At 50.3% G+C, this 14,522-nt stretch overlaps 1 protein-coding gene across 1 annotated transcript; it reads right to left on the bottom strand.

The window, feature by feature from the left end:
- Nucleotides 1–725: 725 nt before the first annotated feature.
- Nucleotides 726–13,940, bottom strand: Tmem222 (transmembrane protein 222). The gene is made up of 6 exons (XM_057785617.1): nt 13,569–13,940; nt 6,359–6,443; nt 4,906–4,937; nt 3,044–3,140; nt 2,834–2,964; nt 726–1,655 (listed from the first exon to the last, which is right to left on the bottom strand). Exons 1-6 carry the CDS (start codon nt 13,760–13,762, stop codon nt 1,568–1,570), a joined length of 627 nt encoding a protein of 208 aa, XP_057641600.1. The 5' UTR covers nt 13,763–13,940; the 3' UTR covers nt 726–1,567.
- Between the last annotated feature and the right edge of the window lie 582 nt (nt 13,941–14,522).

Here is a 14,522-nt window from a genome sequence, read left to right as displayed (position 1 = left end):
TGCCTTCCACTGGTGTCCCGTGGAAGTGGTCAGTGGTCACCTGCACCATTGTTTCCTCCACTGGAAGTGACCAACAGCAGGACGCTTCCTCAAGGATGCTTCTCTGGCCCTCCTCCCACCTCAGCACCTGGAAGATAGCCAATCTTGCCAGTTTTCAGGCTCAAGTGTCCTTTCTAGGTGGGGCTCTACTGGTGTTTGGGTCTCTTGCTTCCTCTGAACTTGGACAAATTATGTGGGTGTCCATTTCTTCACAGGCCACACAGACTGATAGTGCCTGCCTTATAAGGCTGTTGAGGTTACATAACCAGGCTCTGCAACAAGGGCCAGTACAGAGGAAGCATTTTAGTGCTGGGGATGGAACCCAAGGCCATGCTAGACAAGGGCTGCCAGAGGAAACAGCCTTTAAGCTGGGCTTTGGTGGAAAGCAAAGGATCAGAAGTGCGTACAGGCTGGTATATGGTGAGGAATATAGGGAACATGGGGTTAGCATGTGGACTTCAACATGGCCACCACACACTTGGCTTACTCCAACTGGGCACTCCTGGCTGAGGAAACAGGTCACTCCCAACCCCAAACATATTGCCAAATATTTCCCCATAGGGAAGAAGATTCCTTCTAGAAGGAAATTTGGAAACTAGACAGGGAATGGCAGGGACTGCCCACTGCCAGTGGCAGAATTTAAAGAAATGTTGTGCCCCAGAGCTCCAGCTGGAGAGACTCAGACGTTATTAGCAACCAGATCGCTTTGCCCCAAGACCCCAGGGATACATGAGCTTAAGGAACTGGGGGTGGAGTGTGAAGGAAGAAAATGACAGACACCACCTGGACTTGAAACTTTATTTCCTGCCAGGGAGCCCCTTATGAAGGAGCAGGGGTGAGGCCGGCTGCATGGGGGTCATTGCAGCAACCACAAGTAGACCCAGGCGATCCATGGTGGCACCAGCTGCTCTGATGGGTCACTCACACTTTGGAATAAGGGGTTCTATCACTAGCATGAGGGCTCCCTGGGCTGGAAACAAGTGGGGTTCACCTAACCTGATTTACAGGGGACCCACTCTGCATGTAATGCCTTTTACCTTGCTAGCCAGGGCCCATACGAGGGGCCATGGGTGCGCACTATGCTAGCACGGTTCTAGCAGACATGGACGAGCCTGACCAGCCCTTCAGGCCAGCAGAGAAGGTCCCAAGTCTCTTGGCTCACAGTACTTCTCAATGCCACACCCCACGTCGGGACATGACTACCAGCCAGAGAGCAGCTTCAAAATCCAGCTCTGGCCAGTGTTTGGCCCAGTGGGTCCATGTCTTCACTGTGTCCTGGGCATGGCAGAAGCAGTCCAGTGGCAGTGGCAGGAGGCACTCTAAGGGAAGGCCTTCCCAGGACAGCGAAGGGGATGCCACAGGGTGAGGACAAGGAGGCTTACTTTACCTCGGCACTTCCATTCCAAGCCCCGACCCTACTTCCAACCCAGGAAGCTAGCTGCCTGAGGGTGGGGCTAAAGACTGGGACCAGGGAGAGATGGCGGGGGCCTCCTTGGGGGCCTGGTGGGCTTGGGTCATCAGAAAGCCTTCACCGCAGGTTGAAGACGAGACTGACGGTCAGGATGATGCCCAGGAGAAGGACAAAGGGCAGCCAGGTCTTCACGAAGGCTCCAACACTGACAGGGGAGAGCACAGGGGCACGGTCAGGTGAGCAGGCAGATGGTCCAGAACCCTCTCCTTCCGACCCAATAGGGTTGAAGGTCCTAGGAGGCTCCTGGAACTTATTCCTCAGTTTGGTTTGCCAAGGGACAGGGCCTCGCCTGATGCCTACTCTGGAGATCATGGAGGAAGCAAATGGACTGAGTCTCACTGGCACCCAGTCACTCGTGACCAGGGGCTCCCATTTGAAGGTGAGACCCACAGAAGACTGGAAATGGACGGGCAGAGGCAGAGGACTAGGAGTCAGGGTCTCAACTCATGCCTGGCTCTGTCTTAATCCTGGGCCCGGTTATGTGCTTTTGGGGGAGTTTCTAAAGCCTTCTAGGGGCAAAGAAGCCCCCTGAGAATTTCTCTTCCAGAAGCTCTTAAAGATAAGCACAATTAAGAACAAAGTTGGTAAGGGGGTGGGTTGGGGAGGGAGGGTTCAGTTCAAGCGTGAGATGGTCCTAAATCTGGGCTCTACTGTGGGATATAGAAACTCACCCACCCTGAGTTCTCTCTCTGAATATCTTAAGTCTCACAGGTCATGAGGGTGTGGCTTCAAAGACCAACCTGGACTAGGAGCTCAACTATCCAGAAGCTTGCCTCTGACAAAGGACATGGGTGGGGGGGTGGGGCTGGGGCTAGGTGGAAGGGGAACACTAAGAGATTTTTTGTTGTTTTTTAAAACAGGGTCTCTCTGTATAGTCCTGGCTGTCCTGGACCTAGCTCTGTAGACCAGGCTGGCCTCGAACTCCCAGAGATCCGTCTGCCTCTGCCTCAGGAGTGCTGGGATTAAAGGCGTGTGCCACCACCACCACCGCTCGGATCTAAATTCACCTTATTTAGTATTGACCTGAGTAGGCTCATAACTCCCCTAGAAGCCAGAACCACTGCAGTCCTTTTCCCAGGGACAGGGACAGCCCGGAAGCAGCTACCCAGAGCTTTGCAGTGAGCAACTGACAGGTCAACCGGGACAGGACTTTGCTACAGTCACCTGGCTCTCCACCAAGAGCTTGGTCGCTCTAGATTAGAACCTCACAGTCTCTGTTCAGCTGTCCCTGGTGACTGAAGGACTCCAGTGACAGTCTTCCAGGATCCTTGGAGAGTGGCCTGGGGGCGGGGCTTGCAGGTGGGAAGACGGCTCACCGCTCACCTGACATACTTCCCATAAATCAGGCAGAAGAAGCAGAGCGTCACCATGTTCCAGTTGGTGCTATTGTTGTACCGCATCAGGTTCAGGGCCAGCGCCACGTGTGAGTGGCAGTTGTCACAGCAGAGATTGTGCTGGAGACACAAGAGCAGCTGGGTCAGACTGGGCTGAGGGGAGGGGAAGGGAGACTCTCTGCCCCCAGGTCCTACCTACCATGCGGTGCTTATACTCTTCAGACGCATCGTGCACAGCTGTGTCCCATGCGTTGGGCCCACTGGCATACACCTGTGCGGGGTCCAATTTCCAGAACCTGAAGGGAAAAGGGAATGTTCTGGGCACTGGCTCAGGCCCTCTGTGTTCTTCCAGCTTTATGAGCGATTTCTGTGCGGGGTGCCCATGGCTATGGGGCCAACCAGATCCTTGTCTAGTATGGCATGGCTATTTCCTCCCAAGAGAGCTCCTTGAGACTTGGGAAATAAGGAAATGAAGTCTGTTTGTGTCTCCCCAGGAAGTGAGACAACTGTCACCAGGCAAGATCACCAGTGAGTGCCACGATGGCTCCTGGGGACTCAGCCTAGTCCAGAGCACCGTGTGGTCGGAATGTTTGGCTCCTATTTATTTTTTTCTTTTTTCTGGTTTTTCGAGACAAGGTTTCTCTGTAGCTTTTGGTGCCTGTCCTGGAACTAGCTCTTGTAGACCAGACTGGCCTCGAACTCCCAGAGATCCGCCTGCCTCTGCCTCCTGAGTGCTGGGATTAAAGGCGTGCGCCACCACCGCCTGGCTTTTTTTTCTTTTTTGAGACAAGAGTTTCACTGTGATGTCCTGGCTGTCCTGGAACTCACAGATCAGGCTGGTCTTGAACTCAGATCTGCTTGCCTCTGCTGGGATCTAAAGGCATGTGCCACCGCCACCACCATGGGCTGTTCCCTATTATGTTGAAATCCTGACCCCTGAGGAACTTCCAGTTGGGGTCAGTGATCCTGACCTGAGAGACCCCTCCACCCCTTTCGTGTGTGGGAACCAGAAGGCCCTGTAGCCCCTGCGAGGCACTGAGTGTACCAGCACCCTGTTCTTGGCCTTCCTACTCTCCAAAGCTGAGACATGTTTGTTGTTGATGAGCCACCCACTCAATGGTATTCTGTCATGGCAACTGAATGGATGCAGACAGAGGGAACACCTGAGTCTAGGCTGATGGCAGAGGGTCAGGTCAGCACTGGGGGCTGTGCGAACAGCTTGAACGAGGGAAACATGATTGACTGAGCAGCTGGAGGATTCAAGGTGTCGGGAACCAACTGGCAGCTGAGGGGGACCCAGCAGCAGCATTCTCCCCCACTCAGATTTCTAGAGCCAATGGCCTCAGGCAGAAGTGGGGTGGGGCACAGCGATGGGACCAGCAGCAGGTGTGGCAGGAAGAACCCTATGGTCTGGACTGTGGTGCTCAGGGGCTCCACATAAAACAGCCCAAAGAATCCCCAGACCACATCTCCACCTGCCTGAGGAAGCCAGAGATGGGAGCTCTGCTCCAAGTCAGCTCGTCCAGCAGCTTCCTGTGTAGTCTTGGGCCACAGAATACCTGCTGTTCTTCTGAGGCATTGTCACCAGGCCCAGAGTCACAGGAACCACCTAGCGCTGAAGACAAGGCTGCGCGAAACCTGCTTTGCTCTCAAAGGACCTGAGCGGCTACCACGCCCTCCAAGCAGAGCTAAGTGGAGCCCCAAGCAGCCTCCTAGTCCTGAAATGGTCTGCTTGTTTCCCAGCGTGGAAGGGCTCCAGGCTCCACAGGAAGACAGACTTGCTGTGAGAGCTAGCTCTGAGGCTTCCTAACTGTGTGGCCTTTCTGTGCTCCTGTGCCATGGACTGAAAACACAAGCTCCCAGAACTGAGGCCAGACCTGGATGGTCTACAAGATGAGGCCCAGACAGGGACTGACACACTAGGCATCGGGTACAGGGCACTGTGTACTCAGGGGTTCTGTCTTCAGGGTGCTGATTCCTGCTGCGTCTCACGGGGCCTGGCCAGTTGCTCTGAGCAGGAGGAACCTGGCCCTAGGGCTAGACACAAGGCTATTCACTTACTTGGCAGGCTTTCCAAAGGCCATGTTGTCTTCCTGTTGAGAGACAAGAGCAGAAGTCAGTGCAGAAACTACATCCAGTCTCCTGACACCTGTGCCAGTGGCTGAAGTGCAGTGACTTAGAAGGGACGGCATGGCATGGCATCTGTAGTGCCAGAGCTGCTGCTCTGTACAAAGAATGCAGTGCAGGGGCTTCTCTGGGCCTCCCTGATGTCCTCAGCACAGTCTCTGACCGTTCATCATGGGCTGCAGCTCTCTTCACGCTGTAACATCAGCCTCTGACCGCTCAACGCAACACTCATAGCTCACATGGGACCGAAGCAGGACACCAGAGCAGGACAGAGGCTGCCGGACCCACAGACCTTTCTTATGAGGGAGACTGGGGAGTCCTAGACTCCCTATGTAGACACACAATCACCCCAGAAATATAATTTTTTTTTTTAATTTTTTTTTTTTTTACGGTTTATTTAGCTTTATTTTATGTGCATTGGTGTGAAGGTGTCAGATCCCCTGGAACTGGATTTTCAGACAGTTGTGAGCTGCCATGTGGGCGCTGGGATTTGAACCCGGGTCCTCAGGAGGAGCAGTCAGTGCTCTTAACCGCTGAGCCATCTCTCCAGCCCCCAGAAATATAATTTTATACATTGAGACAGGGTATCTCAATGTAGCCCTGGCTGTCCTTGACCTCACTATCTCTGCCTCCTGAGTATTGGAATTAAATGCACGTGCTATTATGCCTGGCTTGGTTTTGTTTTGTGAAGCAGGGCCCAACTCTATACCCAACACTAACATGGAACTCAATATGTAGCCCAGGCTGGCTTTAAACTCTGGGCAATCCTCCTACCTTAGTTTCCCAGTGCTGGGATTAGAAAGGCATGATTCACTAGGCCTAGCTAGTAAAGTATTAAGTTCACAGCAACAGGCCTTGCCCTGTTAAGATAGCTGTAATAACCATTAATACAAACAGACTATGCCATCACACCCCTTCATTCCAGCTTCAGCTACCTAAAGACAGCAAATGCCTCATGCTCATCTGGAAATAGCCCACTGGACTAGCGCTGGTCCATTCTCAGGAAGCAGACCTGAGAGCACAGCTGGTTCAGTCTAAAAGCCCCACCCTAGGGTGTCAGCCTCCCCTGTCCCCCAACCATGGCTCCCACCTTCTGAAGGTCCAGAGATGTGGTTCCTGGATGGGCTGACTCCACTCTTGCCTCTAACCCCTACCCATGTCTTGGTACCCAGGGATGGGGGCAGAGGGCTGAGCCAGTTACTTAAGATTCCTCTGGCCACACTGCCCTCCTGGCCTGTCCTGGAGGCAAGAGAAGGAAAGGGGTCAAATACTGGTGAGGGGCAGAAGGCTAGGGCCAGGGTTGAGAGTTTTCTGTGACTTCCTGGGTCCAGGCCAGGCCTCTCTGTGAGCCTGTAGACTCTCCAGGGCAGGGCAAATGGGGACTCACCGAAACAAAATAGGGGCCGGCAAAGTCCCGGATGACTCCCGTGGATGTGCAGATGCCCATGTGGCCGATAATGGGGAAAAACCACCTATAAGCAAACAGGGCAGGGAAAGGACAGAGCGGGTTAGGCAGTTGGGGAAGCACGTGAGACTGCTTCATGGCGAGTCACATCGCGAGGGAGGTACAGAGGATGGAGAAAGCACCAAAGAAAGGCAACTGTGACTCGGAGCACACTGGGATATCCTGTACCACTGCCATCCCTGAAAAAGGACACTAGCACCAACACCAAGCACGGGAAAGGACGCAGAGCAGCCAGCTCGCGGACTCTCTGCTGGGAGATAAAACACCTCTATCGTGGGAAACTGGCATGCCCCGTAGGCTATGTCTCAGCAGTCTGAGGATGTACAGAAAGAAACAAGGCCTTGTGCAAAAACACTGACAAAAACATACATAGTACTCTGAGTGCTTGCTTAGCATAAACAAGGCCCTGGGCTTGAACCCCAGAACTGTAAAAAACAAACACCCTTAATGAACTGTGTTCATAAAAATGTGTACTTTTTATTGGAGCTGGAAAGATAGCTCAGAGGTTAAGAGCACGGGCTGCTCTTTCTAGAGGACTTGATTCAATTCCCAGCACCCACATGGCAACTCATAACCACCTGACCTTCATGGGCACCAGACACAGATGTGCTACACAGACATGTATGCAAGCAAAACACCATACACATAAAAAAAAAAAAGTTAAAGTATATCTTTTGTTGTATGTAAATTATCTCAGTAACAACAACAAAAAGGTAACAAAATCCAACTGAACTGGACATGGCTAGAATACGCCTGGAATCCTAGCACTTGGGAGGCACAGGCAGGCAGATCTCTGTGAGTTCATGCCTTATCTATATAGTAACAGTTTGTCTCAAAAACTAATGGGAATGGAGAAATGGCTTAGCTATTAAGAGCACTTGCTGTTCTTGCAAAAGACCAGGGTTCAGTTCCCAGCACCCACACAGTAGCTCACAACTCCTTAACTCCAATTCTATAGAATGCGACACCCTCTTTTGACCTCCATGACCAACAAGCATGCATGTAGTGCACATATACGCATACAGCAAAACATCCATCCATACAAAATAGTTTGAAAAATAAGTGAAACCACACAACACACACACACACACGGAAATGCATGTTTAACAGGAAAGCAAGTAAAACTAGCATAGCCTTGCAATAGTTGCAGGTAACAATGAAAACACATTTCTGGTTATTTCTGTCTACATACAATATCGACTCTCAAGAGCACATGCCTGAAACAAAGCCTGACCCAAGCATATAAAATACAGCACTGTTTAATGTTCCAGAGAAGACAAAGCAAATCTAAGGTTATTGCACTGGCACTGGCAAGATGTGGCTCAGCTGTGAGGGTGCCCGCCACCAAGCCTGATGACCTGAGTTTGACTCCTGGGGCTCACGTGGTAGGAGAAATGACTCCATAAAGCTGTCCTCTGATCGCCACACATGTACAGTGACACACTCACTCCTGTATATACACACACATTAAAAATAAAAAATTTTCAAATGTTAAATTACGTGTATGTGCATGTGTCTGCATGCAGGCACGAATGGGCACCCACGTGTATTGGATCCCACTGAGCTGGACTTGCAGTGGTTGTCAGCCACCTGACACAGGGGCTGGGAGGTACGCTTGGGCTCTCTCTAACACTACATGATCTTAACTGCTGAACCTTCCCTCCAGCCCATAAATTGAAAAAGAAAGGGAGGAAGGGAAGGAGAAAGGTAGAGAGGGAGAAAGAGAAGAAACCTTAAAAAACTTTATTGAACTGTATGCCAAGATTTGTGCACCTTACAATATGTAAACAATACTTCAATGAAGACATTTACTGGGGAGGGGTTGTTTAGGGCTGGTAAGATGGATCAGTGGGTAACATGCTGGATGCACAACGGAAGAGCGAGTGCAGAGCTGAGAAGGCAGGAGGGAGGCCAGTGCAGAGGCCACTGCTGAAGTCCCAGTCCTAGATGACAGTCTTGGCTAGATAACTATAGTGATGGGTTCAAACTGTTAAAGGAAGAGGGCTTTCTTTTCTCCAAGATTAACTTTTAATCATGTGTGTGTGTATCTGTGTGTGGTGGTGTGGGACGTGGATGCAGGTACCCTTGGAGGCCAGAAGACGACATCTGATCCCCTGGAGCTGCAGTTATCAGCAGTTGTGAGTCACAAAATGGGGTACTGGAAACTGAATCCTGGTACTACAAGAGCAGTACTGGCTTTTAAGCACTGAGCCAGCTCTCCAGCTCTTCCCTAAATGTTAAGAGTTTTAAGATCCAGGGACTGCAGAGATGGCTCAGCGAGTCAGAAAGCACAGGCTGCTCTTCCAGAGAACCCAGGTTCAATTCCCATAGCAACTCACAACTCTCTGTAACTCCGATTCCAAGGGATTTGACACCTTTATACCAATGCACATAAAATAAATTTAAATATATTATTTTTTAAAAAAATATTTAAGATCTGGTTAATTTTTTTTAAATATTTAACTCCTGAATCACACTTCATACACAAACAGACCCATCATCCTGCTGTATCTTCCTCGCCATATCCAAGTACAAGAAATGATCTTTCTTGTTACTCATCAACTGCCTGTTTCTCCTCCTCAAATACTTACGCTCCACAAGAGCAAAGATGTTGTCTAATCTACTGTTGCAGCTTCTAAGGTGCGCTTGGCATGGCACGTAGCTCCACACCCCCACTAAGTATTTGTCAGCAGAATGCTGACCAAATGATTTGCATTAAGAGCAGAGGGGTGCAGCTGGAGAGGAGGAATAATTTCAATGTTCTACAGTACAGTGAGGTAACTATACCTCACAACTAATTGTAGATTTCAAAAGAGTTAGCAAAGAGTATTCCGAATCTTCCCAACACAGAGAAATGGTAGCTGAAGCAATGGATACGCCATTTACCCTGATCTGACCGTCATGCTCTCTGTGTGTACGCATGTGCTCTAGTGGATGTGTGGAGGTCAGAGGACCTTGGGTGTTGCTTTGTCTTCTGCCCCACAACAGGATCTTACTGCCGTGTACACCAGACTAGCAACCTGTGCACGTCTGGGGATTCCCTGTCTCTGCCATCTCACCATAGGTGTCCTGAGATTACAGGTGCCTAGTTCCTATGCCAGTCTTTGCATGGGTTCTCGGGATCTTATGTTTGTGAGGCAAATATTTTGCCCATCCATTTTAAAAATACATATTAGAGCTGGGCGGTGGTGGCACACACCTTTAATCCCTGCACTAGGGAGGCAGAGGCAGGTGGATGTCTGTGAGCTCAAGACCAGCCTGGTCTACAGAGTGAGTTGTGAGTTCTAGGGCAGGCTGGAGCAGGCTCTTCGTTCCTATCTTCCTGCAGAGTAACAAGTGCTTTGCTGAGAGCCCACCGCTTCCTTCCACTTATGTAAAACGCTGCGCACACGTGGCGCGCACAGTGTTGCACCAAGGCAGTCAGAAAACCCTGCTACCTGACCAAGAGAGTGAGCCGCTGACAATCGCAGTGAACACAGGCCGGAAGCCAAGAACTGTGGGCAACGGCTCCCCTGGTTCAGAACCCAATCCCAAACTCTTTGAGACCAGATTCCTTTCAACTGGCAGGGGACCTGGTTCTAAGCTGATGGCTGATGGAACTGGGAATGAAGGTGGGGGAGACAAGGCTAAAGCACTGTGCCCAGCAAAGTCCCAGGGAAAGAACTCTCGACACATCTTGTCAGGCATGCTCCAGAGCTCAGTTAGCTGCTGTCTCCTCTGGACCTAGGACAAACGTGGTCCTTGGTAAAGGGTTAGTGAATGAAGGAGTTGCTAGCCCTGGAGTTTCTGACTTTACCCCCTCATCTACATACAGCACAACAGCATCTGCTTCCACAGCTAACGTAAGGACCGATGACGACAACGAACGGCAAATGTTCAGAAGTGGGGGACAGGTCTTGGGCTCATGGTCTTCCTCAGATCTACCTCTCACAGGCACGAAAGTCCCCATGCCACATCTATCCCTGCATTCAGCAAACTCACATAGCCATGTCATTACCAAACCAACTGTATCTGTCTCTTCTGCTGAAGGGTGAGTCCTCCAATGGGAGCATAGAGTCTGAAGAGAACCAAGATGTACGCTGCTTCTAGCCTGGACTGCGGGGGAACTCCGTGTCTCCACCTCAAGCCGCTACCACTGCTCTGCCACAAAGACCATGCCACAAAGAGTTCTAAAAACGAGGAGCTGATCTGATGACTCAGTGTGTAAAGGCTCCTGTGCCGAGTCTAATTATCTGTTTGATTCCTAGGACTCACACGGCAGAAGAATTAAGTCCTGTAAGCTGTCCTCTGACCTCCATAGGTACTCATACACATACAGAATATATATAATATATATATTAATCGCACTATAGTATATAATATATAATAGTATATATTATGTATTAATCATGCTGCAATATGTGTGTGTGTGTGTGTGTGTGTGTGTATTTCAAAACAGAGTTTCTCAGCCGGGCGGTGGTGGCGCACGCCTTTAATCCCAGCACTCGGGAGGCAGAGGCAGGCGGATCTCTGTGAGTTCGAGACCAGCCTGGTCTACAAGAGCTAGTTCCAGGACAGGCTCCAAAACCACAGAGAAACCTTGTCTCGAAAAACCAAAAAAAAAAAAAAAAAAAAAAAAAACAGAGTTTCTCTGTGTAGCCTTAGCTGTCCTGGAACTCAATCTGTAGACCAGGCTGTCCTCAAACTCAGAGATCCATCTGCCTCTGTCTCCTGAACACCACCACCTGGCAGAAATAACTAACTTTTTAAAATGAAGAGATGAAGAAAAGGCCAACATGGCTAGCATGACAAGTTCTCACACAGTCCGTTCTCTTCCTAGCTCTACTCCATATCTGGGGCTCTCTCCATTGGTCACTTGTTATTCTCCACCCTCCCATCACCTCAGGAGCAAGCAGCACCTGCTTTCCTTGCCAGGGTGTGGCTATATACCTAATACACCCGGGCCTTGCTACCTACAGCTACAGAGGCATAACAAGTCAATCGGCCAATGTGTTAGAGGAACATTTAATGAATTAACAAGCACATATTGTAAGTTGTTTTTTGTTGTTGTTGTTGCTGTTCTGGTTTTTCTTTTTTTAGCTTTGGCTTTTTGATCCAGGGTCTCCCTCTGGAACCCTAGGTTGCCCTGGGCCTTGCTCTGTAGCCTAGGATGGCTTTGATACTCTCAGGGACCCTCCTACCTTAATCTCTTGGAGTGCTCTCAGATCAGAAATGTGAACTACAGTGCCTAGATTCAGACTTCGGTATTTTTCTTTTATGGTTTATTTACTTTTACTTATTTAAAGGTTTTGCCCTGCATGCATGTATATGTTGTGTACCACCTGTTTGCCTGGTGCCCATCAGATCCCCGGGAACTGGTGATACAGACAGCTGAGTATTATCACAAGGGTGCTGGGAATTGAACCCTGGTTTGCAAGAGCAACAAGTGCTCTTAACCACTGAGTCACTGATTTAGCCCCACTCCCATCTCGTTTTTGCCTCTGTCTCCTGAGTGCTGGGATCACGGGTGTGCTGGGATCACAGGTGTGTGTGCATCACTATGCCCAGTCCCCACCCTAGTTGAGACAATCTCTCTCACTGGCTTGACGAGACTAGCTGGCCAGCAAGCCTCAGAGAGCCTCTCATCCCCACGTCCTCAGCTCTAGGATTGCAAGCAATGCACTGCTGCATTTAGTTTCTCACGGGGGACAGGAATCCAATGCTAGGCTCTTCACACGGCAAGCCCTTTACCGACTGAGCCATCTCCCCAGATCCAAATTGTTTAACATAACACAAAAGTTAGAGTCATTGGCTGGATAGGGTGTTATATACCTGTAGTCCCAGAACCCAGAAGCCTGAGGCAGAGGGATCAGGAGTTTAAAATCAATATGAGGTACATAATAAATACCAGGCCAGGCTGGGCTACATATAAAAATCTTGTCTTAAAAACAATCAAATAAATGCAAAAACAAAAGATTAACACGATTTTAGGATCAACAACATTTGAGGCTAAAGAGGATTTCTTCTCCACACACTTTGGCTGGTTTTGTTTGTTGCAGACTGGGTCTCATTCTGCAGGCCCGGCTGGGGTGGAATGCCAACCATCAGGCTGACCTCTGACACCTGCCTGCCTCTGCCTCTGGGTGCTGGGATTAAAGGTGTGAATCACAATGCCTGATGGCTGATTTTAAGAGGCAAAAACACAGGTGAGGGGCGCTGTGGCATGCTGAAAGACATTACAGTTGGTAAACTTGACTTCTGAATGTCTTCTTGCTGGGGCAATAAACGGACCAAGGCAATTCTACAAGAAACTCAGCTTTACCATGGGGGAAGAGGATTCCTATAAAGTAATTCAAAGAAATGGAAATAAAAGAGCTTGCAAACTGCCCAGGTTGTTAAGACTAAAGTGGGAGGGCAGGAAGTTGCACCTATGTTCCTGCTTCTCTTTCTTCCACCAAGAGGCAGACACCTAGGTATCTGATTTGATTTGTAACTCAGAAGATGTGGGGGGTTAAATGTTGGCACGGGCCTCCCCGTGCTGACATTCCATGAATCAGTGTGGCCTCAATCAAACTCACTTTTGCTTCTAAAGGCAAAACGTCTTGCATACAGTAGATGACCAGTAAGCATTCATTTGCTCAATGAGTGAAAAACAAAACAAAAACAAAACGGGGAATAGCCGGGCAATGGTGGCGCACGCCTTTAATCCCAGCACTCGGGAGGCAGAGACAGGCGGATCTCTGTGAGTTCGAGGCCAGCCAGGTCTAAAGAGTGAGTTCTAGGGCAGGCTGTAAAACTACAGAGAAAACCTGTCTCAGAAAAACAAAAAAACAAAACAAAACCAAAAATGGTGGATGAATGAACATACTTCTTCAGACAATGGTTAAAGGACTTTTCTGTACACCTGCAGCTTACGATCCTGATAGTTACCTGCCTTTCTCGCTGATCTACCCTTGTCCTCCTCCCCAATTAGACCATGAAGAACGGAAGCATGCATGCGCGGTAACGCACCGTACAGGTGGCAGGGTTCTAGGGACCGGGTGCCGGTTGGCCCAGGGTAAGGGTTGCCCCAAGTCTGAGAAAAAGCTAGTACGGCACACCGGAGGACGCTCGGGCCCTCCCCGTCTTCGCGGTGACACCGGAAGACACTCACGTGAGGACGGGGATGGGCGTCCATACCACGCAGTAGGGGAAACGGCTCCGCTCCACGTCCATAGCGACGCCACCGGACCCGTGGTACTGCTTCAGGTCCGTCTCGGCCGCCGTCGGTGCTTCTACTTCCGCCATCCGAGGAGGGGGCGGCGGCGGCTGCGACAGGAGCGGAGAACTCCCTTCCGCTTCCGCCATGCTGCGCGCGGCCCGGTCAGACAGGCCCAGCGGGAAGGCCTGGCTGCGGCGCCGCTCGCCCGTTTCGTCACTTCCGGGAGGTTAGGGGGCCTCCTGGTTGGTCTTCCCTCCGGGAATTGAAGTCTTGTCTTTTTGTGCCCGGCCAGCCTAGCCTCTTCCAGCGCTTGTAGCTGAGCGGATGTCTATGCGGTCCTCAGGCAGCTCTCCGTCTAGCACTAGGGAGACCCACAGCCAATCGCAGTTCGGTTCGCCGGCACGTGGTGCAGGCAGTATTTATTGAGCACTTCCTAAGTGCCAAGCACTTGACATCCATTGTTACTACTTTCCATAAACTATTTAGACATGCACACTTAGTTGTCTTCCTCAGTTATAAGAAACTGAGGCCGGGCGGTGGTGGCGCACGCCTTTAATCCCAGCACTTGGGAGGCAGAGGCAGGCGGATCTCTGTGAGTTCGAGACCAGCCTGGTCTACAAGAGCTAGTTCCAGCAGGCTCCAAAAAACCACAGAGAAACCCTGTCTCGAAAAAGCAAAAAGCAAAAAGCAAAAAAAAAAAAAAAGAAACTGAGGCTTGATGACGTGAGGGGCCGCGATCCAAACACGATCCAAACGCAACACAAATCTTTAGATTTCCTTTGTCCTTTTTATTCTGTGGCATAAGTTACAGATAGTGTAAAATCTTTGTGTGTGTGTGAGAGAGAGACATCGTGCAGTGAGCAAGGGTGCAAGACGATACTAATATCTGCCTTGGGCCTGAGGAAG

Source organism: Chionomys nivalis, chromosome 11, assembly GCF_950005125.1.
Source record: "Chionomys nivalis chromosome 11, mChiNiv1.1, whole genome shotgun sequence".
Taxonomy (NCBI): domain Eukaryota; kingdom Metazoa; phylum Chordata; class Mammalia; order Rodentia; family Cricetidae; genus Chionomys; species Chionomys nivalis.
Note: the sequence above shows the minus strand (reverse complement) of the source record. Positions and strands in the feature narration are given on the sequence as shown.

Bases quoted from the DNA above. Each gene is read 5' to 3' on its own strand.
- Tmem222 (XM_057785617.1), bottom strand. From the start codon at position 13,762: ATGGCGGAAGCGGAAGGGAGTTCTCCGCTCCTGTCGCAGCCGCCGCCG. The intron at 6,444-13,568 runs GTGAGTGTCTTC...GTTTGCTTATAG, and splicing joins ACGCCCATCCCCGTCCTCAC to GTGGTTTTTCCCCATTATCG. The intron at 2,965-3,043 runs GTAGGTAGGACC...TTGTGTCTCCAG, and splicing joins AAGAGTATAAGCACCGCATG to CACAATCTCTGCTGTGACAA.